Source organism: Ranitomeya variabilis, chromosome 8 (genome assembly GCF_051348905.1).
Source record: "Ranitomeya variabilis isolate aRanVar5 chromosome 8, aRanVar5.hap1, whole genome shotgun sequence".
In the NCBI taxonomy this organism is placed as follows: Eukaryota; Metazoa; Chordata; class Amphibia; order Anura; family Dendrobatidae; genus Ranitomeya; species Ranitomeya variabilis.
Window position 1 is genome coordinate 17,755,020 of NC_135239.1, and position 22,270 is coordinate 17,777,289.

Genomic DNA, 22,270 nt, shown 5'->3' on the forward strand with positions numbered 1-22,270 from the left:
TTCTGGCAGCTGTAAGTCTAGTCCCCAGTAAGTTACGGTAACATGCAAATAATTATATAATATTTCTATTATGCAGTGTAGAGCAGTGAAAAGAGCTGTACTGCACAGGATCTCTTCTTCTCCTGATAATGCAGAGCAGCCAGTGGAAATAGCTTTCGTCCTGCTTGAGCAGAGGATCACTATGCAAAGACTATGGGGAGAATGACTGAGCATGTGTGTCCAGCAGCATTCGGTTTAGCAGGTGGATCTTCACATTGCTGTATGCTCTACACACCAGGTGGCGCCATACTGTGCAAGTAAATATTATTCTCCACTGGTTCATATTTTAATGCATGTAAATGGCAAGTATTGTTATTTTTTGATCTGTGCAATGAATAGATGCCAGTGTGACAACCCTCTTAATTAACTGGTACAATAAGAAAACACAGCAAGCGATCAGAGCTGCGTTTCTTGGCATCTAGAGATTTTGGTGTTCGAGATGTGGCGAATATAAACTCTATGCACAATGATGGTAACAAAACTTTTACACTCCTGTTTAGTTATATGATGGGAAATAAGAGTGAAGCTAATGATAAAAAGCACAAAATTAAATAAGAAATTCTATAAATGCAATTTACTTGTTTTCGTTCCTCATCTGCACTGCGTACATTTATCTTGTCCTCGAAAATATCAAACAGACGTTCTGCCATCTGTTTACCGCCCGTTCACACTCGAGTGCCAAACATTAAACATATTTCAATAAAAATAGAAGTGCAGAACGTGTTGATACAATTGTACAGGGAGATCTATCCGATCTGCTTTCTATTTCTTTACTCATACAAACACTATAGAACTCAGATTATAAGACACAAAAGGCAATAAAATATTAACACTTTGGTCAATGTTACAAATTTGATGTACAAACGTGACTGAAATTTTCATTGCCTGCAGTCACCACTAGGAGGAGCATATGAGTTTACTGCATACTATTTATACATGGAACGTTATAATAAATGTATTCAATGAGCGCCCTCTACTGGTGACTGCAGGTCGGCACTATTTTATCATTTTAAAAGTGGCAGACAGATCAGTGTAAACATATCTGGGGTGATGGTGATGCAGGATGCATTGTTGAAAAATCTGCGGTGATAATTCTGCTATTTAGAGAATGGTATTTTATTTACCTGTCAATCTCCACTGGCGTTACAGCGATTCTTGGTAGTGGAAAAAGGGGTAAGGTGGTGGGCCTGTGGATGTAATCTGGTGTCTTTGCCCTCCGGACCTGCCTCTGGTGCAGAGGGGGTAATTGCAGTGTCCCAGAGCAGAACCGTTTTCCTCTCCATAAGTCTATTCCAATATTATAACCATAGGAGCTGTAAGATTTGCTCAGGTAACAATCTGATAAATCCTTTGCGTTCTGTATAAAAAAAAAATATATATATATTAATACAGAAATCTATTTCAAATAATATAACCCTAAGATAAAGACAAGAAAAGAAATGTTGAAAAGAAAAGAATGTTTAGAGTTTTACATGAACAACTGTATGGTACAACACTGTATGCAGCGCTATGTTTTCTTGCCAAAATAATTGACACTAAAATAGAACATAACAGACATCATGGTGTCCATTGCCCACCATTTGCATCAATCGTACAATGAATCTGGCATTGTAGAGTGGTATCTGCTGTAAACTTGACCTGACAGAAGAAAGCGAAACAACTCAAAATATAAATAAAATAACAACAACATCAGTGACAAATCTGTCAACAGCAAATTGCTGAAAACTTCCTGACGACTTTTTGCTAGATTTTTTGCATTATTTTAGTTTTTTTATTATGGTTTATTTTTTGTAAGCTGCAGTATCAATAGTAAAAAGATATAATGTTAAAAATAATAAAAAAAAATAAAAATCATGATATTCTCACCTTCCGAAGGCCCCCGCAGCCTTCCCGCTCCTTGCGATGCTCCCGGCAGCTCCCGTTCCCAGTAATGCCTCGCGGCAATGACCCCAGATGACAGGTCATTGTCGCAAGGCATTACTGGGAACGGGAGCATCGCGAGGAGTGGGAAGGCTGCGGGGGCCACCGGAAGTTGAGAATATCACAATTTTTTATTTTAATTCTTTTTTTTTTTTTTACGGGTGTATGGTTACCAGGGCCTGGAGGAGAGTCTCCTCTTCTCCACCCTGGGTACCAACCGCACATGATCTGCTTACTTCCCGCATGGTGGGCATAGCCCCATGCGGGAAGTAAGTGGATCAATTAATTCCTATGTGAGCGGAATCCCCGCGATTCTGTACAAAGAATGAACATGCTGCGTTTTTTCCGGAATGTGATTTCGCCATGGGAAAAAGACGCAGCATGTGCACAAAAAATGCAGAATGCATTAAAAATGATGGAATGCTTATATAAGCGTTTTTTTGCAGAAAACGGCCGAAAAAACACTAAACAAACGCTACAAATCCTGAACGTGTGCACATAGCCTTACAGTTTTATGGAGAGAAGAGAGATCTGACTGAATGTAAGGAGGAAAGCACATGAAAAGGAAATAAAAGCAGCTTCGGAGCTGTGCTTATACATGAAAGCAAGTGAAGACATTAGTATCTTGGATATACAGAAAGCTCACATCCAGCCTATATTACTGAGAGAGACACACAGCACTCACATCTATCTTATATTACAGAGAAAGACACACAGAGCTCACATCCAGCCTATATTACTGGGAGAGACAAACAGAGCTCACATCCAGCCTATATTACTGGGAGAGACACACAGACCTCTCATCCAGTCTATATTACTGGGAGAGACACACAGACCTCACATCCAGTCTATATTACTGGGAGAGACACAGATCTCACATCCAGCCTATATTACTGGGAGAGACACACAGACCTCACATCCAGCCTATATTACTGGGAGAGACACACAGACCTCACATCCAGCCTATATTACTGGGAGAGACACACAGACCTCACATCCAGTCTATATTACTGGGAGAGACACACAGACCTCACATCCAGTCTATATTACTGGGAGAGACACAGATCTCACATCCAGCCTATATTACTGGGAGAGACACACAGACCTCACATCCAGCCTATATTACTGGGAGAGACACACAGACCTCACATCCAGCCTATATTACTGGGAGAGACACACAGACCTCACATCCAGCCTATATTACTGGGAGAGACACACAGAGCTCACATCCAGCCTATATTACTGGGAGAGGCACACAGACCTCACATCCAGCCTATATTACTGGAAGAGACACACAGACCTCACATTTAATATTACAGAGAGAGAGACACTGAGCTCACATTTAATATTACTGAGAGAGACACACCGAGCTCACATTTAATATTTACAGAGAGAGACACACTGAGCTCACATCTAATATTACTGAGGGAGACACACTGAGCTCACATCTAATATTACAGAGAGACACACTGAGCTCACATCTACTTGTATCTTATATTAAAGTGAAAGAAACAGAATTCACACCCATCCTATATTACCAGGAGAGACAGACAAGACAAACAGACCTCACATCCAGTTTACATTACTGAGAGGGACACACAGCTCTCATTCAGCCTATATTACTGGGAGAGACAAACAGACCTCACATCCAACCTACATTAGTCACAGGGACAAATAAAGCTCACATCATCCTATAATACTAGCAGAAACACTCAGAGCTCGCATCCTGCCTATCTTACAGGGAGAGACACTCCTGCAATGCATATCAGGGTGTCTGAAAATGAATGAAGGAAAGAAGATTGAAGATTGCAGATTGAATTTTTGTGCAATTTTATTAAATACATGTGACCACTAACATTTAAAAATATGTATTTTTATGTATCAAGGTGTCCATAGCTTTTAATCACACATGATAAAAGATCATGATTCTATGATTAGGTAAGTACTTACCTCCTCCGCTGTGACCGTCATTACACTCCTACTTTTCTTCATTTTAATGTCCAGGTAACGTTTCAACAGTCAGAAAAATTGCCAGTAGATGTGGTAAGCCGAACAAAATAAATCCCGGATATTCAGTCAATGAAGCTTGGAAAGGGACCTCTGTGGCTCATGATCAACAGCAAGTCTGTGGCCAAGTTGTGCTCCTAGACCACAGAAGACAAAGGACTATGTTAATTTAAAGTTCACTGTATTTGGTAATCAGGTACAATATGTGGATCTAAGGCCCTGCACCCCTTACCATGGCACCAGTCAGATCATTAATCCCTGCCCCCATCCCCCAACTTTGTCACTACAGCATGCAGTAAAATGAGAGTTTGTTACATCTTGGTTCTTGTTTGAGACCTCAAAATATTTTGTTTACACAAAAGGTTGGATTCAATTGAGTCTGCAATGTATAAGGGGAGTCACTACCACCTTAGTAGGGCAGATGCATCCGGTCTTGTATAGATCTATTGCTTCTACCTGGAGTAACCACTAGAGGGAGCTTTGAAAATTACCACATACATTTAATAATAAAGTAGATAGCTCCCTCTAGTGGAGACTGTCAGAATATTTTTATTATGCAGGAGCTCTATAAAAGGACATTGGAATATATAGACGTAAGCAATTAATCATTTCAAAATGATGCTACTATTGATCAACTGTCCATACGGGATAATATTAAAATGTCAGCATTGACAGGTGACATCAAATAAGAATAGTCTTTTAGTCATTACATACCATAGAAGGGGGTACAGCATTTTTATAACATAATATTTAGAGGTTTTTTTCTACACTGGTGAACTATCCTTCTCTGAACAAGTAATCACATCTCATAATTTATGCTTTCAAACCGTAAACTCACTGAAGCTCAGGCTTAGTCTTCTTCCGCAGTCCACAGAGCTGAGGATTAAATATACAGCTTTACATCCGTGGGAAAATTTCTTGTAAGCATTTCAGGGTCACACATATTACAGAGAACTTTAGAATAGGACTCTCATGCACTATAATAGTTAGCAGTTAGGTCTACTTTGTAGCAATTTTCAGAGCAGTTCTCCTTAGCTACGTTCATTATTTCCCCTAAAGTAGACTACTGTATATTTCTCATAATGCCAATTATTTTAAAGAGGCAAAGTCTCAACAAGTTGCTCTGGCTCCTATCTAATGACAGATGTTTTAAAGTATCTAGAAGAAAAAATGTTGTTTATCAAAGCACCCAATCACATTGCAGCATTTATTTTTTGAATAAAAAAAGTGTTAAACATTGGGGCCATATATTTGGGTCTAAAAATGATTTTTGTAATTTGGTTTCATAAAAAAAAAAAAAAATGTACTGTTCGGCTTTTTCTGTCTGTCTGTCTGTTTTGCTGCACATTCCACTTTGATGTGGTCTGTAGTCAGGGCAGGATTTGGTGTACATGCTGCCCTAAGTACTTTAAGTTTCACGCCCCCTACTGGTAAGTCAGACTACAGGTATGTGTACATGACATTTTTTTCAGGTGGATCTGCTCGGTTACCCACCTGAAAAAGCGCTAAATAAACTCTAAAAAAGACTGTATATATGCGCTGCAGTGTATCATGTCTAATAAGTTAAAGATTACAACATCTACATTGATAATTCACCAGAACTACCATCAGTACGCAACTACATTACCAGAACCATTATCAGCACATATATACATCACCAGAACCAACGGTCAGTACATGCGTACATTACCAAATCCACCATCAGCACATGAATACATCACCAGAACCACTGCCAGTACATCACGAGATCCACCATCAGTACATGAAATGTCCTTTATATACTTCTAGCTGAAGAGCCCAGTGTTGCCCAGGCATAGTAACTAACTGTGGTTAGTTATAGCAAATTATAATGTAGAAAAAAGAAATTGTCGCTGTTGAATATAGCAATGCTCCCGCACTGGTACACATAACACAATAGGCCCATTTTGTTGAATAACCCAAGAAAGAGAATGGAGCTCAAGTCCAGAAATTTTAAATGGAGTATAAATTTATTACAACAATACAAGTTTTGTACACACAAAGTAAATAGTACTACAATAAAGGTATTGATAACCATTAGAATTTTAGCAAGAGAAACAGGTGGAGAAGTCGGTGGGTATACCAGATATCACCATATATATCATAAGGTAAAGTGCTTTGTTATACAAGAGGAAAAGATAACCAGGCAAGAGGGATAATAGGTGTAACTTGAACAAACATGCTCATTAGCATAGGGAACAGTGCCCTGACCATAACATGGCCCTTAATGTCCTAGAAATCTTACCCATGAAATGGGGTCCTCTGGCTCCCCGCCGTGCAGCCCCAATGCGCGTTTCGTGTTGGCTTCGTTGACTTTGTTGAAGCACAAGTTGTTTTTTTTTTTTTTTGCACAATATTAACTCCTTAACGACTGCTGATACGACTTAACAGTTAAGGGGCCTTATTCCTCCTGCACCTCACACTCCTCCTTTATACACAGCATCTTTCTGCAGCACAGTTTTTCTCCTTTATAGTGTCAGGACTCTGAACATTTTTTATTACCTTTTTGTGCATTACTGCCCTTTTCCAAGATGGCGTCTTTGGTCTCATGTGCACTGTGTCTACCTGCTATAAAACTCCACCCCAGCCTTCAGTCTGTGCTAGAGTATTCTGCCTTGCAAGTGCAGCGCCCCAGAGTCCTGGTCGTTGCAGTACTGTGGCTCCGCCACTAAGGGGAGCTATGGTGCGTCTGATGGCACTGAAGGAGTTCATCTGATCAGGTATCACAGACACCAATACATTTCACATTTCCGGGGGGAGCTAAGGGTTCTATTCACTAGGCCACTCCCCACCATAGTGGGTAAACTGGCGGTCAGGCAGGAAGTTAGATCAGAAAGCTGACTGGGTTGGAACCAGGCAACACCTTGTGGCAGAGGGTGTTGTGGGGGAAGATACAGTAGGGTCTCTGTCAGGGGTGGGATCCTGACAGAGGCTTGGCAACTTGAACGAACGTAACGGGACCGTGCCTGCTCAGGATAGCGGCGGTGCCCAAGGAAGGACCAGAAGTGAGATAGATTGTGCTGAGTGAGAAACGAGATCAAGCAATAGGAGAATACCAGTAGGGGTCGTGCTGTAAGACCGAAGCAACACCCTACTGAGGCGCACTACCGGTGGCCGGAACGCCGAGAGGGTATTTCAACATCCAGCTTCAAGCAATACTCTAAACAGCGGCAGGGCAGTCAGTCTAAGGCGGGCTGTCTAACTTAAATCACCTATGCAGTCTTGGGGGGCAACTTGTGGAGAGGGGCGACTCTAGGGTCCCGGAAGAGCTCCGAGCCTACCCGTCAAACGGGTGCCGTCCCAACCAGAACACCAGGGAGGGACGGAGGATTAGCAGAACATCATCTAATCGAGTTGTGAGGGAACTTAAGAAACAGACACAACAGTTGTGGGGACTTTCTGTAAGCACAGCAGGGAAGGACCGCAACACTTAGCGCTAGAAGGAAGGCACAGATTTCCACCTGCTAAGAGAACTCTGGAGGTGCCATTGGACCGGCCGGACTTGCGTAGCCTGGTTATCCGGATTCCGGACTGAGGACCCAGAGATCTTCAGTAAAGAGGTAAAGAGACTGCAACCTGGTGTCCTCGTTATTTACTGCATCGCACCACAGCCTCACCACCACCATCATCCATCATATCTATCACTGTACGCCCCTCGGCAGGGTCACGGACTGGGCCTAGCCACCGTGACAACCCCAGAGCAGAGACTCAGAGGCCCGGTACCGGGTACCCCTCGGCCCTGCGGCAGTGGGGGCGCTACAACTTGGCGTCACAAACAGGATCTACTTAAGCCTGAAGAATCAGGTCATGTGTGCCTTGGAACTGGGATTTGTTGTGCTTGGACTGTACTTTATTGCAAAGACTGTGCTGCGCCATTTACCACCAAAATCCGCCGCCATTATAGCGCTGAGAAGAGCGCAGGAGAAGAAGAGGGGCGTGGAGTGGGCGTAGGCAAGCTGGAGAGCGCGAACAACAATGGCCGCCCAGTCTAAATATTTCTGCACTGTGAGGACGTGTCCGTCAGCAGCGGAGATCCGCCTCCTGATCCTCAATGGGGGGCGGAGATCGAGAAAACGACACCGCCCACGAAGGAGAGAGCGGGAAAAAGACCAGGAAGTGACCCACGTGGAGGACGCCATGGCCAGCAGCTCTGAACCCGACAGTGGGGTTGAAGTGGAAGTTTCCCCCGACTACCCGGATGAGCACAGCAGCCCGTTCTCCGTGGACAGCACCGAACTCCTGCGAGTCGAGATGGAGAGCTTGCTCGACCAGCTCCTTCAGCTGAACATGAAGGCCCAGGCTCCGCACCAGGCAGCGCCGGAAGAAGGTCCTCAGGCGCCGGGTCCTGCACAGTTACTGGAGCAGCCGCTGAGATCCTCGCTGACATCGCCGGAGGAACCCGCCGCGGAGGAGGAACCTGCATCGGCTGGTGAGTCCGCCGACCCCGTCCCGCTGGCCGAGGGTTTGCTGGTGGGTCCTGTAGCAGCACCACCTCTCCCGGGAACCCATAGACTCCAACGCCTGCTACCATGGGAGGAAGCCACGGGCATGGAACACCGTATGCGAGCCCCAATCGCCCCCACTCCCCTGCTGTGTGAGGTCCACGCGGAGCGCACAGTGTGCCGCTGGGTGAACCCCGGATCCAATCTTATGGGGTTCCCCGGGGTGGAGACCCAGGAGGGAGAGATGGTGCAGGCCCTAAGCTGGGGAGAATATCAGGTCCAGCTAGAGCAGCAGTGGAAGGAAAAAGAAAAAAAATACCAGGCCGGGCTGGAGGCCTACCATCGGAAAGACTTGGCGGTCAAGGACCGGGCCCGCAAGGACCCCACTGCTCACCAGGCCCTGCGCAGGCAGGGCATCATCACCACCTTCAAGCTCCGTGGGGGCTGGGGCTTTATCAAAGAACTGGGTCTGTATGCGGAGGTGTTTGTGAACCGGAGGGATGTTGAGTCGCACCTCAGGGAGGGCCACCCAGGCCGGGATCTCTATCCGGGGGAGGAAGTCTCATACACCAGGCACTTTGGGGAAAAAGGGTGGTTTGCCCTGAATGTCCACAAGGAGCCAACCCCTGCGATGCCTCCGATTAGGGTGCCAGTAAAGCTGACCCCTGTAGCAAAGGTGTCCCCCTGCGGTCAGCCCGTGGTCGTGGCCAGGACCACCGAAGACACCCCCACGTGCACTATGGTCAAGACCACGACATGCAGCATTGTCACCTCCACCACCCTCGTGGCCAAGGAGGCACCTCTCTCGGAGGGTGGTGCCCGTGCTGCTGCGGAGCTGAAGACTGTGGGTACACAGACCCCCAGATGGGACGACAGACCCCCTTATGCAGTACCAGGCGGCTCGCAATACCCAAAGGGGTTACCTCCGCCGGTGCTGCCTCCTGGGTGGTTTGAGTAAATGTCTCCGTATTCTGAATATGTAAATAGTTCTTTAACTGTTTGTTCGTTTCCTGTTTTGCTGCTAGACCCGTCCAGGGTTAACTCTTAAAGGGATCCCTTTGTTGACCCAGGATCCCTATTGTTTTGTTTGTTTTTCTAAGTTTTGCACAAGTTTCCAGAACTGCCGCAATCATGAACAGTGCATGATACAAACTTTTTGTAAATAGTTTGCACCTTATTAAAGGTGCTCCCTACTGGTTTTACTTCAAAAAGGACTCTTTGTGAAGATACCACACTGGAACCTTTGCCGAGTATGGACTGGTAGCTTGAGAAGATATGCTACCTCATAGAGACTTGGTCCCCTCTTAAAGGGGATGTTCATTTGTTGCACTTAAATGGTGATATTGCTTTAAGACAGGTGGCAATAATGTTTGATGAAAGAAAGTGATGATAATGTTTATATGAGAAAGTTAAATGTATCCAACTAGTTAATTGTAAAGAAATGCTGATAATGTTGATAGACAATGAGGATAGAAGGTGAACCCTGAGTCCTCCTAGGAGCCATATAGAAATGGCTCAGTACTCTTAAACTGAAAGTAACGTTATGCTCTATACTGTGTATAGTAGTTGTAAAGGCAGTAGGCCCGGGCTGAACGGGGCAGTCCTGTAACAGAAAGGAGAGGCAGAAGGTCTGGTGCCGTTAGGACAGGCGGTCCTGCAGATTTAAAGAAGGAGAATGAAAAAGTTAAATTGCCTTATAATGTGATTATAAGAAGGTCTTTAGTGGATTCAGAGTGTATGTCCTTAAAGGCAATGTTAAATTATTGTTCAACAATTTTGCACTTAGTAGAATACCCGGTTGGGTAAAAGCAAGTTATTTATAGCATGTTGCTATGACATTTAACTATGTTTGTAACGTTCAAGTGTCCTCACCTCCCATAAAGGGAAGCTCTGTTTAAGTATACTTATTGTTATTGCACTCAACAAAACTGTATGTCTTTTTGCTAACTTGTATTGTTGTTTTCTTCTCAGTCCCGGAGTACTGTGTTTAACCAGGGGGGAGTGCAGCGCCCCAGAGTCCTGGTCGTTGCAGTACTGTGGCTCCGCCACTAAGGGGAGCTATGGTGCGTCTGATGGCACTGAAGGAGTTCATCTGATCAGGTATCACAGACACCAATACATTTCACAGTCGGGCCTCCGGGGGGAGCTAAGGGTTCTATTCACTAGGCCACTCCCCACCATAGTGGGTAAACTGGGGGTCAGGCAGGAAGTTAGATCAGAAAGCTGACTGGGTTGGAACCAGGCAACACCTTGTGGCAGAGGGTGTTGTGGGGGAAGATACAGTAGGGTCTCTGTCAGGGGTGGGATCCTGACAGAGGCTTGGCAACTTGAACGAACGTAACGGGACCGTGCCTGCTCAGGATAGCGGCGGTGCCCAAGGAAGGACCAGAAGCGAGATAGATTGTGCTGAGTGAGAAACGAGATCAAGCAATAGGAGAATACCAGTAGGGGTCGTGCTGTAAGACCGAAGCAACACCCTACTGAGGCGCACTACCGGTGGCCGGAACGCCGAGAGGGTATTTCAACATCCAGCTTCAAGCAATACTCTAAACAGCGGCAGGGCAGTCAGTCTAAGGCGGGCTGTCTAACTTAAATCACCTATGCAGTCTTGGGGGGCAACTTGTGGAGAGGGGCGACTCTAGGGTCCCGGCAGAGCTCCGAGCCTACCCGTCAAACGGGTGCCGTCCCAACCAGAACACCAGGGAGGGACGGAGGATTAGCAGAACATCATCTAATCGAGTTGTGAGGGAACTTAAGAAACAGACACAACAGTTGTGGGGACTTTCTGTAAGCACAGCAGGGAAGGACCGCAACACTTAGCGCTAGAAGGAAGGCACAGATTTCCACCTGCTAAGAGAACTCTGGAGGTGCCATTGGACCGGCCGGACTTGCGTAGCCTGGTTATCCGGATTCCGGACTGAGGACCCAGAGATCTTCAGTAAAGAGGTAAAGAGACTGCAACCTGGTGTCCTCGTTATTTACTGCATCGCACCACAGCCTCACCACCACCATCATCCATCATATCTATCACTGTACGCCCCTCGGCAGGGTCACGGACTGGGCCAAGCCACCGTGACAACCCCAGAGCAGAGACTCAGAGGCCCGGTACCGGGTACCCCTCGGCCCTGCGGCAGTGGGGGCGCTACACATCCAGCTCCTGACCTCTGGTGACTCCCTGGCTATACACCTGCTCCTGTAAACCTGTGTGGTGATCCTGCTACTCTGCTCTGAGTTCCTGCTGCATACACCAGTTCCAGTAATCCTCCTTCATCTGCTGCTCGTGTTTGCTTCCATCTGCATTTGCTGGACATGTAAGCTGTTTCTGCTCTGCAAGAACCTGAGACTATTACCCAGACCTCCCTGGTTGAGCTAAGATCTAACTGCCTTATAAGCATATCTATCTGTGTTGTGGACTAAGCAAGGACTTATTCGTGTCGAGTATCCTCAAGAATAATTGTGCTTCATAGACTTTCTGCGTGATTGTATTTTCCTCTGAAGTTTCCTATAGACTGCTGAGCTGCATTTGATATTTGCACCAAGTGTTGTGGACTTGAGTTTCTCTCTGCACCTGTTTGAATCACCATGTGATAATATAGACTTTACAACTTATAAAACTGTGTCCTGTAGTTGTCTTGTTCCACGCAAAGAGTCTCCTGAGTTATCCCCTATAATTATTACATATAGTCGGCTCCTCCGGCAGCACCTCACATTCCTCTTCCATATAAAATTGGAAACACTAGATCCTGAGAGAAGCTGCCATAAAGCGTATCATATACACAGCCTACTTCTTCTGCACCACCACACTTTTCTCCTTTAGACCTCGTTCACACGTTATTGCGTCAGTATTTGTAAGCTAAAACTTGGAGTAAAACAATCTGAGGGAAAGTTTATTAGAAACACATCACCACTTCTGTATTTTTCTCCCACTCGTGGTTTCGTGGTTTTGGCTTATAAGTACCGAAGTAAAATACTGAACGTGTGAATGTGGCCTTATACACAGCCTCCATCTGCAGCGCCTCACTCTTCTCTATACATAGCCTCGTACTGCAGCAGCTCCTGACTTCTCTCATTTCCCCCCCCCCCCTCACACTATAAAAATAAATTCCCCCAAAAAAACAAATGTCAGAATTGCGTTTATTCACAATTTAACTGCACTTGGATTTTTTTCCAGTATTCCAGTATGTGGTGGTAAAATGATTGGTGTCACTAAAAAATACAATTCATCCCACCAAAATCAAGCCCTCATGTCAATGTGGACAGAAAAATAAAAGAGTTATGGCTCTGGGAAGAAGGGGAGGAAATAACGGAAATGCAAAAACGGAAATTGGCCACAGTGTGAAAGGGTTAATAAGGGGGGGGGGATGAAAAAATACACTCCTGGAATATTGCATTTGCGTTACCATTATATCTGCAGTACATTTTGCTGACGTGCTTCATTTCATAATATCTTTATAGGAAACACAATTTTTTCTGACACAGTAGGGCAGATTTACTAATGCAGACAAGCAGTCAGACAATGTATCAAATGTATCGGATGTGGTACAACTACAATAGTAACTATGCTCCACCATGCTATATCCCCTGCACAGACAGAGTTACATGAAATATTCTATGTGCCTGCCTGCAGACACAATTAGGGGGAGCTTACTGTTTCCCGTTTCATTATTAAAACACCTGTCATTTCAGGTGACTTTTCAGGATAAGCTGTCCTGTGTGTATACATGAAGAATAACAACTATTAAATGACTTGTATCTTTAATTTTTCCACAAGTTTTCTTCTCTGCAGGCTCCATCTCTAATTTTCAGTTGCCCATGAACCACTGGGTGTGGGGAAAACTAGCTGCTACACTGCACACACAAACATAAGAGATTCCCGCTGTTCTGTCTCTATGTAGCACATGTTCAAAAGCAGATGCAGCAGCATGAAAGATACTATACAACATTACTGAGCAGTGTGGCTGTGAATCCAGCGCTAGTGACTTCAATGAGGTGTCATTGGAACTGCCTTGGATGACATCATGATCCAATCAAAGGCCTCAGCTGTCAGTTTACCAAAGAACGTGACTTCATCTCTACTTCTGGCAGCGAACAGCAGAGCAACTTTTGTTGGATCAATAGGGTTTAGAGGTGGCAAGTATGATTGATTATATAACTTAGAAATTTAGCAGTTGTTAAAAGGTAAAACATTTGCTAAACATAATATACAAAAAAAAGCTGACAAATAATGTACATCCAGCGTCCAATTGTTTTTTGCTGTCAATGTCATCATAGAACAATGATATTTGTGCTTGATATCTGCAATACAAAAAGCCTTTTTCTGTACTAAGTGGAGCCGCCACCTTCTATTGCCCATGTGAGACCCATTGAGACCGACTGTCTTCAGGTTTCTCAAGTAATTGGCAGAGATTTTCCACCAGTTGTCTCTAGGGAGAAGGTTACCTATTTAATGGAAAGAATTGTACTTTTCTGGAAGTGAGCCGAGACCAATTAGTCTTTAGGGGATTATTATAATGACAGCACAAGGTCATTTGTAGAGTCTATAATATACTATTCAGTACACACAATCAAAACGCACATCCTGTCCATTGACCTGTAAGACAGGGGACACGCAGCCCTCACCTTCACTGTAATTGGAGTGAGGAACAAAAATCACAAACTAAATGTATAAGTTAGAATATTAATATTAAAATAGCATCATTGCTCAAATACATTTACTTGCATGTGTTGTATAAAACAGAAAAAATATCCTAAAATGCACATTAATATCTACTAGCCACATGCAAAGCTTATCTATTATACTGTATATAATTACATTTAATGATAATATTTCATTAATTTCATAATAAGAGCAGTATTATAGTAGTTATATTCATGTACATAGGAGCAGTATTATAGTAGTTATACTCTTGTACATAGGGGCAGTATTATAGTAGTTATATTCTTGAACAAAGGAGCAGTATTATAGTAGTTATATTCTTGTACATAGGAGCAGTATTATAGTAGTTATATTCTTGTACATAGGGGCAGTATTATAGTAGTTATATTCTTGTACATAGGAGCAGTATTATAGCAGTTATATTCTTGTACATAGGAGCAGTATTATAGTAATTATATTCTTGTACATAGGAGCAGTATTATAGTAGTTATATTCTTGTACATAGGGGACAGTATTATAGTAGTTATATTCTTGTACATAGGGGCAGTATTATAATAGTTATATTCTTGTACATAGGAGCAGTACTACCGTAGTTATATTCTTGTACATAGGGGGCAGTATTTAAGTAGTAACATTCTTGTACATAGGAGTAGTATAATAGTTATAGTTATGTACACATCTGACAGGTGGGGTAAACATACCATTGGTTCAACTTGTGCAGCCACACAGGGGCTCAAGAAGCAATGTAACCCACTACCAGCTCCCAAAAATAAGTGGACTTGCACAGTGACAGTGCGCTCCCTTGCTGGCTCTAATGAACAGTGTAATTGTAAGGCTACTTTCACATTTGCGTCGTTTTGGGAGAAAAATGCATCCTGCAAATGTGCCCGCAGGATGCGTTTTCCCCCCCATAGACTTGTATTCTTGTATTGCCGACGGATCGCGACGTATTGCCATTGCGTCGTGTTTTGGCGGACCGTCGTCACGAAAAAACATTCAAGGGAACGTTTTTTCTTACGTCGGATCCTGCATTTCCAACCGGGCATGCGCGGCCGGAACTCCGCCCCCTCCTCCCCGGGACTTTAGAATGGGCAGCGGATGCATTGAAAAACTGCATCCGCTGCCCACGTGGTGCCGAATTTTCAAAACGTCCGTCGGTACGTCGCGCCGCCGCTTAGCGACGGCCGCGTACCGACGCAAGTGTGAAAGAAACCTAAGCAGAGAATGTGGCAAGCAGGAAAAGCGGAGACCAGTCGTTTTTTTTTGGGGGGGGGGGCAATCTCTGCTAGTTTTCTCTCCTTACAATGTGCACCAAGAGTGTGCTCTCTTATTCTTCTTCATCACTTCTCATTAGAGCCAGCAAGGGAGCGCGCGGTCACTGTGCATTGAACATAATATTGCAGTGACAAGGCAGCTCACATTGAGCAAATGCAGGAATTGACACCTGATGTATGCTCAGTAAAGCAGTGACTAGCTCAGCCACTGAAATGGATGTCACTGATGACACTTCGATTCAGGGTGGGGGACAAAGGCTGTGGCAGTGACTGCAGCCTCTGTCCCTTTGTTGCAATGTACTAGATTCTCTAACAAAATGTCATCAAACTAGAAGTAGGCTAAAATAAAGCAGTAAGGCTACGTTCACATTAGCGTTAAGCTAATGTGCGTCGGGTTTGCGTCGGCGACGCAGCAGCGACGCATGCGTCATGCGCCCCTATACTTAACATGGGGGACGCATGCGTTTTTTTTTGTTGCGTTGTGCGACACATGCGTCTTTTTTGCCACAAGCGTCGGACCAAGAAAACGCAACAAGTTGCATTTTTCTTGCGTCCGATTTTCGGCAAAAACCGACGCATGCGTCGCAAAACGCAGCGTTTTTGCGTGCGTTTTGACGCGTTTTTGCGTGCGTTGTGCGTTGCGTCGCCGACGCAGCGGCGCACAACGCTAGTGTGAACGTAGCCTTAGCATAGTGAGGAAATGATAGGGAGTTTTTAATTGAAGTGTTTTAAAAAGGGATTAGATTATTTCATTAAATAGACTTCGATTATTAGACTTAGATTATTTCATTAAATTAGATTATTTCATTAAATATTATTTCATTAAATTTAGGATTATAATCAATGTTAGTTACAGACCACCCTTATAAGCCTTTGATAATTAAATGCTTGTACTTTGTGCTTTAGGAATATATAGTACAGAAATACAAAATATGGCTTGAACTGCTCTGAAGCGGACATAATATTAAAGGGCCACTGTCACCCCCTCCAGCCGTTCTAAACTAAAAGAGCCACCTTGTGTAGCAGTAATGCTGCAGTCTAACAAGGTGGCTCTTTTAGTTTTTGATTCAGTTATTACCTCAATAAAGCGTTTTAAAAATTGGCCACAAATACCAGATTTTGTACCTGGAGGCGGTCCGAATCGTCCTCTGAATCTCCCAACTGCTGTCACTCTTCTCTTCTGCGGCGCTGGTCGCCGCCCCCTGAGCGCTGTTTCTTCTTAAATCCGGCGCCTGCGCTGTGCGTGCCTGCCTGGGGCCTGCGCAGTCTTCATTGTCAGTCACAGCTCAGATGCAGGGTGCCTGACTGCGCCTGTGCGGGCAGTGCGGCCACCCTGTTGCTGAATCCCCGCCCCGCACTGTGTTATTCATTATGCACAGTGCGGGGCTGGGGTTCCTGGGCATGCGCAGTGCGCTGTTTAGACGCTCCCCAGCTCAGACGCTCCCCAGCTCAGACGCTCCCCAGCTCAGACGCTCCCCCAGCTCAGATGCTCCCCAGCTCAGACGCTCCGCCAGCTCCCCCGCCTTCCCAGGAACCCCAGCCCCGCACTGTGCATAATGAATAACAGTGCGGGGCGGGGATTCAGCAACAGGGTGGCCGCACTGCCCGCACAGGCGCAGTCAGGCACCCTGCATCTGAGCTGTGACTGACAATGAAGACTGCGCAGGCCCCAGGCAGGCACGCACAGCGCAGGCGCCGGATTTAAGAAGAAACAGCGCTCAGGGGGCGGCGACCAGCGCCGCAGAAGAGAAGAGTGACGGCAGTTGGGAGATTCATAGAGGACGATTCGGACCGCCTCCAGGTACAAAATCTGGTATTTGTGGCCAATTTTTAAAACGCTTTATTGAGGTAATAACTGAATCAAAAACTAAAAGAGCCACCTTGTTAGACTGCAGCATTACTGCTGCACAAGGTGGCTCTTTTAGTTTAGAACGGCTGGACGGGGTGACAGTGGCCCTTTAAGCAAAACTGGAATATATGGACTGATGTCAATACATACACAGTCCTTCATAATAAAGTGTAAATATCATTAAAACCCCTTAATGACAGCTAATACGTCTTTTAACTGACCTGAGATATAAGAGAATAGCCTCCCCATGCAGGTGACAATCCAGCAGCTGTCGGCTGTACACTATAGCTGACAATTTGCTGCATCAGCCATGATCAGTGTTAGTGCAGCGCCCCAGAGTCCTGGTCGTTGCAGTACTGTGGCTCCGCCACTATGGGGAGCCATGGTGCGTCCGATGGCACTGAAGGAGTTCATCTGATCAGGTATCACAGACACCAATAGATTTCACAGCCGGGCCTCCGGGGGGAGCTAAGGGTTCTATTCATTAGGCCACTCCCCACCATAGTGGGTAAACTGGGGGTCAGGCAGGAAGTTAGAGGAAAAAGCTGACTGGATTGGACGAAGCAACACCTAGTGGCAGAGGGTGTTGTGGAGGAAGAGACAGTAGGGTCTCTGTCAGGGGTGGGATCCTGACAGAGGCTTGGCATTGAAAAGAACGTAACGGATCCGCGCCAGCTCCGGGAAGCGGCGGGACCCAAGAAAGGACTAGAAGCGAGATAGATTGTGCTGAGTGAGAAACGAGATCAAGCAATAGGAGAATACCAGTAGGGGTCGTGCTGCAAGACCGGAGCAACATCCTACTGAGGCGCACTACCGGCGGCCGGAACGCCGAGGGAGTATTTCATTAGACAGCTTCAAGCAATACTCTAAACAGCGGCAGGACAGTCAGTCTCAGGCGGGCTGTCTCACCTAAATCACCTATGAAGTCTTGGGAGGCAATTGCGGGAGAGGGGCGTCTCTAGGGTCCCGGAAGAACTCCAGGCCTACCCGACAAACGGGTGCCGTTCTAACTGTAACATCAGGAAGGGACGGAAGATTAGCAGAAGATCAGTTAATCGAGTTGTGAGGGAACACGAGAAACAGACACAACGGTTGTGGGGTACTTTCCGTAAGCATAGCAGGGAAGGACTACAACACATAGCGCTAAGAAGGAAGGCACCGATTTCCACCTGTGAAGTGAACTCTGGAGGTGCCATTGGACCGGCCGGACTTGCGCAGCCTGGTGAACCGTATTCTGGACTGAGGACTCAGAGATCTCCAGTAAAGAGGTAAAGAGACTGCAACCTGGTGTCCTCGTTATTTACTTCTAGTGTGGATCATCTTGCTGCAAGGGTGCAAAGCATTCAGGATTTTGTTGTTCACAGTCCTATGTCTGAGCCAAAAGTACCTATTCCTGAGTTGTTTTCTGGAGATAGATCTAGGTTTCTGAATTTCAAGAATAATTGTAAATTATTTCTTTCTTTGAAACCTCGTTCCTCTGGTGATTCCGCTCAGCAAGTTAGAATTGTTATCTCCCTGTTACGTGGCGACCCTCAAGATTGGGCCTTCTCCCTGGCACCGGGAGATCCTGCATTGCTGAATGTGGATGCGTTTTTTCTGGCGCTTGGATTGCTTTATGAGGAACCTAATCTTGAGAACCAGGCAGAAAGGGCCTTGCTGGCTCTCTCTCAGGGCCAGGATGAAGCTGAGGTGTATTGTCAAAAATTTCGGAAATGGTCGGTGCTTACTCAATGGAATGAGTGTGCCCTGGCTGCAAATTTCAGAGAAGGTCTTTCTGAAGCCATTAAGAATATTATGGTGGGGTTCCCCACGCCTGCAAGTCTGAATGACTCAATGGCTTTGGCCATTCAGATTGATCGGCGTTTGCGGGAGTGCAAGTCTGCGCACCATCTGGCGGTGTTTTCTGAACAGAGACCTGAGTCTATGCAATGTGACCGAATTCTGACCAGAATTGAGCGGCAAAATCATAGACGTCAAAATGGGTTGTGCTTTTACTGTGGTGATTCAACTCATGTTATCTCAGCATGCTCTAAGCGCGTAAAAAAAATTGCTAAATCTGTCACCGTTGGTACTATACAGCCTAAATTCATTTTGTCTGTTACTTTAATTTGTTCTTTGTCATCCTACTCGGTTATGACTTTTGTGGATTCAGGTGCTGCCCTGAACCTGATGGATTTGTCGTTTGCCAGGCGCTGTGGTTTTGTCCTGGAGCCTTTGGAATTCCCTATTCCACTGAGGGGTATTGATGCTACACCATTGGCTGAGAATAAGCCTCAGTATTGGACTCAAGTGACCATGTGCATGACTCCTGTACATCAGGAGGTGATTCGCTTTCTTGTGCAGTCCTGTGGGATTTGTGCTCGGGCTAAGCCTTGCTGTTCTCGTGCCAGCGGTTTGCTTTTGCCTTTGCCTGTCCCGAAGAGGCCTTGGACGCACATTTCCAAGGATTTTATTTCGGATCTTCCTGTCTCTCAGAGAATGTCTGTCTTCTGGGTGGTGTGTGATCGTTTTTCCAAAATGGTCCATTTGGTGCCCTTGCCTAAGTTGCCTTCCTCCTCCGATTTGGTTCCTCTATTTTTTCAGAATGTGGTTCGTTTGCATGGCATCCCTGAAAATATTGTGTCTGACAGAGGATCCCAGTTTGTGTCCAGATTTTGGTGGATCTTTTGTGCTAAGATGGGCATTGATTTGTCTTTTTCGTCGGCCTTCCATCCCCAGACGAATGGCCAAACCGAGCGAACTAATCAGACCTTGGAAACTTATTTAACCCCTTCCCGACATGTGACGGTATAGTACGTCACATGTCGGGTCCCCTGCTTTGATGTGCGCTCCGGCGGTGAGCGCACATCAAAGTCGCGACATGTCAGCTGTTTTTTACAGCTGACATGTGCGCGCAATAGCGGCGGGTGAAATCGCGATCACCCGCCGCTATTAACTAGTTAAATGCCGCTGTCAAACGCAGACAGCGGCATTTAACTACCGCATCCGGCCGTGCGGCCGGATATGAGCGCATCGCCGACCCCCGTCACATGATCGGGGGTCGGCGATGCTCCTCCATTGTAACCATAGAGGTCCTTGAGACCTCTATGGTTACTGATTGCCGGTGGCTGTGAGCGCCCCCCTGTGGTCGGCGCTCACAGCACACCTGCAAATCTGCTGTGTAGCAGCGATCTTATGATCACTGCTGCATAGCAGAGCCGATCGCGTTGTGCCTGCTTCTAGCCTCCCATGGAGGCTATAGAAGCATGGCAAAAGTAAAAAAAAAAAGTTTTTAAAAATGTGAAAAAAATAAAAAAAATATAAAAGTTTAACCCCTTCCCGACATGTGACGGGATAGTACGTCACATGTCGGGACCCCCGCTTTGATGTGCGCTCCGGCGGTGAGCGCACATCAAAGTCGCGACATGTCAGCTGTTTTTTACAGCTGACATGTGCGCGCAATAGCGGCGGGTGAAATCGCGATCACCCGCCGCTATTAACTAGTTAAATGCCGCTGTCAAACTCAGACAGCGGCATTTAACTACCGCATCCGGCCGTGCGGCCGGATATGAGCGCATCGCCGACCCCCGTCACATGATCAGGGGTCGGCGATGCGTCAGGAAGGTAACCATAGAGGTCCTGGAGACCTCTATGGTTACTGATCGCCGGTGGCTGTGAGCGCCCCCCTGTGGTCGGCGCTCACAGCACACCTGCATTTTAGCTACATAACAGCGATCTGATGATCGCTGTTATGTAGCAGAGCCGATCGGGCTGTGCCTGCTTCTAGCCTCCCATGGAGGCTATAGAAGCATGGTAAAAGTTAAAAAAAAAAGTAAAAAAAAATGTGAAAAAAATAAAAAAATATAAAAGTTTAAATCACCCCCCTTTCGCCCCAATCAAAATAAATCAATAAAAAAAAAAACCCAACCTACACATATTTGGTATCGCCGCGTTCAGAATCGCCCGATCTATCAATAAAAAAAAAGCATTAACCTGATCGCTAAACGGCGTAATGAAAAAAAAAATCGAAACACCAGATTTACGTTTTTTTGGTCGCCACGACATTGCATTAAAATGCAATAACGGGCGATCAAAAGAACGTATCTGCACCAAAATGCTATCATTAAAAATGCCAGCTCGGCACGCAAAAAATAAGCCCTCACCCGACCCCAGATCACGAAAAATGGAGACGCTACGGGTATCGGAAAATGGCGCAATTTTATTTATTTATTTTTTTGCAAAGTTTGGAATTTTTTTTCACCACTTAGGTAAAAAACAACCTAGTCATGTTAGGTGTCTATGAACTCGTAATGACCTGGAGAATCACAATGGCAGGTCAGTTTTAGCATTTAGTGAACCTAGCAAAAAAGCCAAACAAAAAACAAGTGTGGGATTGCACTTTTTTTGCAATTTCACCGCACTTGGAATTTTTTTCCCTTTTTCTAGTACACGACATGGTAAAACCAATGATGTCGTTCAAAAGTACAACTCGTCCCGCAAAAAATAAGCCCTCACATGGCCAAATTGACGGAAAAATAAAAAAGTTATGGCTCTGGGAAGGAGGGGAGTGAAAAACGAATACGGAAAAACGGAAAATCCCACGGTCATGAAGGAGTTAAATCACCCCCCTTTCGCCCCAATCAAAATAAATCAATCAAAAAAAACCCAACCTACACATATTTGGTATCGCCGCGTTCAGAATCGCCTGATCTATCAATAAAAAAAAAGCATTAACCTGATCGCTAAATGGCGTAATGAGAAAAAAATTCGAAACGCCAGATTTACGTTTTTTTGGTTGCCACGACATTGCATTAAAATGCAATAACGGGCGATCAAAAGAACGTATCTACACCAAAATGCTATCATTAAAAACGCCAGCTCGGCATGCAAAAAATAAGCCCTCACCTGACCCCAGATCACGAAAAATGGAGACGCTACGAGTATCGGAAAATGGCGCAATTTTGTTTTGTTTTGTTTTTTGCAAAGTTTGGAATTTTTTTTCACCACTTAGGTGAAAAATAACCTAGTCATGTTAGGTGTCTATGAACTCGTAGTGACCTGGAGAATCATAATTGCAGGTCAGTTT

At 45.3% G+C, this 22,270-nt stretch overlaps 1 protein-coding gene across 1 annotated transcript in view; it reads right to left on the reverse strand.

Moving 5' to 3' along the window:
* Window positions 1-22,270, reverse strand: part of PDE4B (phosphodiesterase 4B) — a 469,036-nt gene that overhangs the window by 393,964 nt on the left and 52,802 nt on the right. Inside the window, exons 2-3 of the mRNA XM_077277476.1 lie at window positions 3,910-4,103; window positions 1,164-1,396 (exon numbers count right to left, since the gene is read on the reverse strand). Of these exons, the coding sequence (XP_077133591.1) occupies window positions 1,164-1,396; window positions 3,910-3,951 (275 nt within the window). The 5' untranslated portion in view covers window positions 3,952-4,103. The remainder of the gene's footprint in view (window positions 1-1,163; window positions 1,397-3,909; window positions 4,104-22,270) is intronic.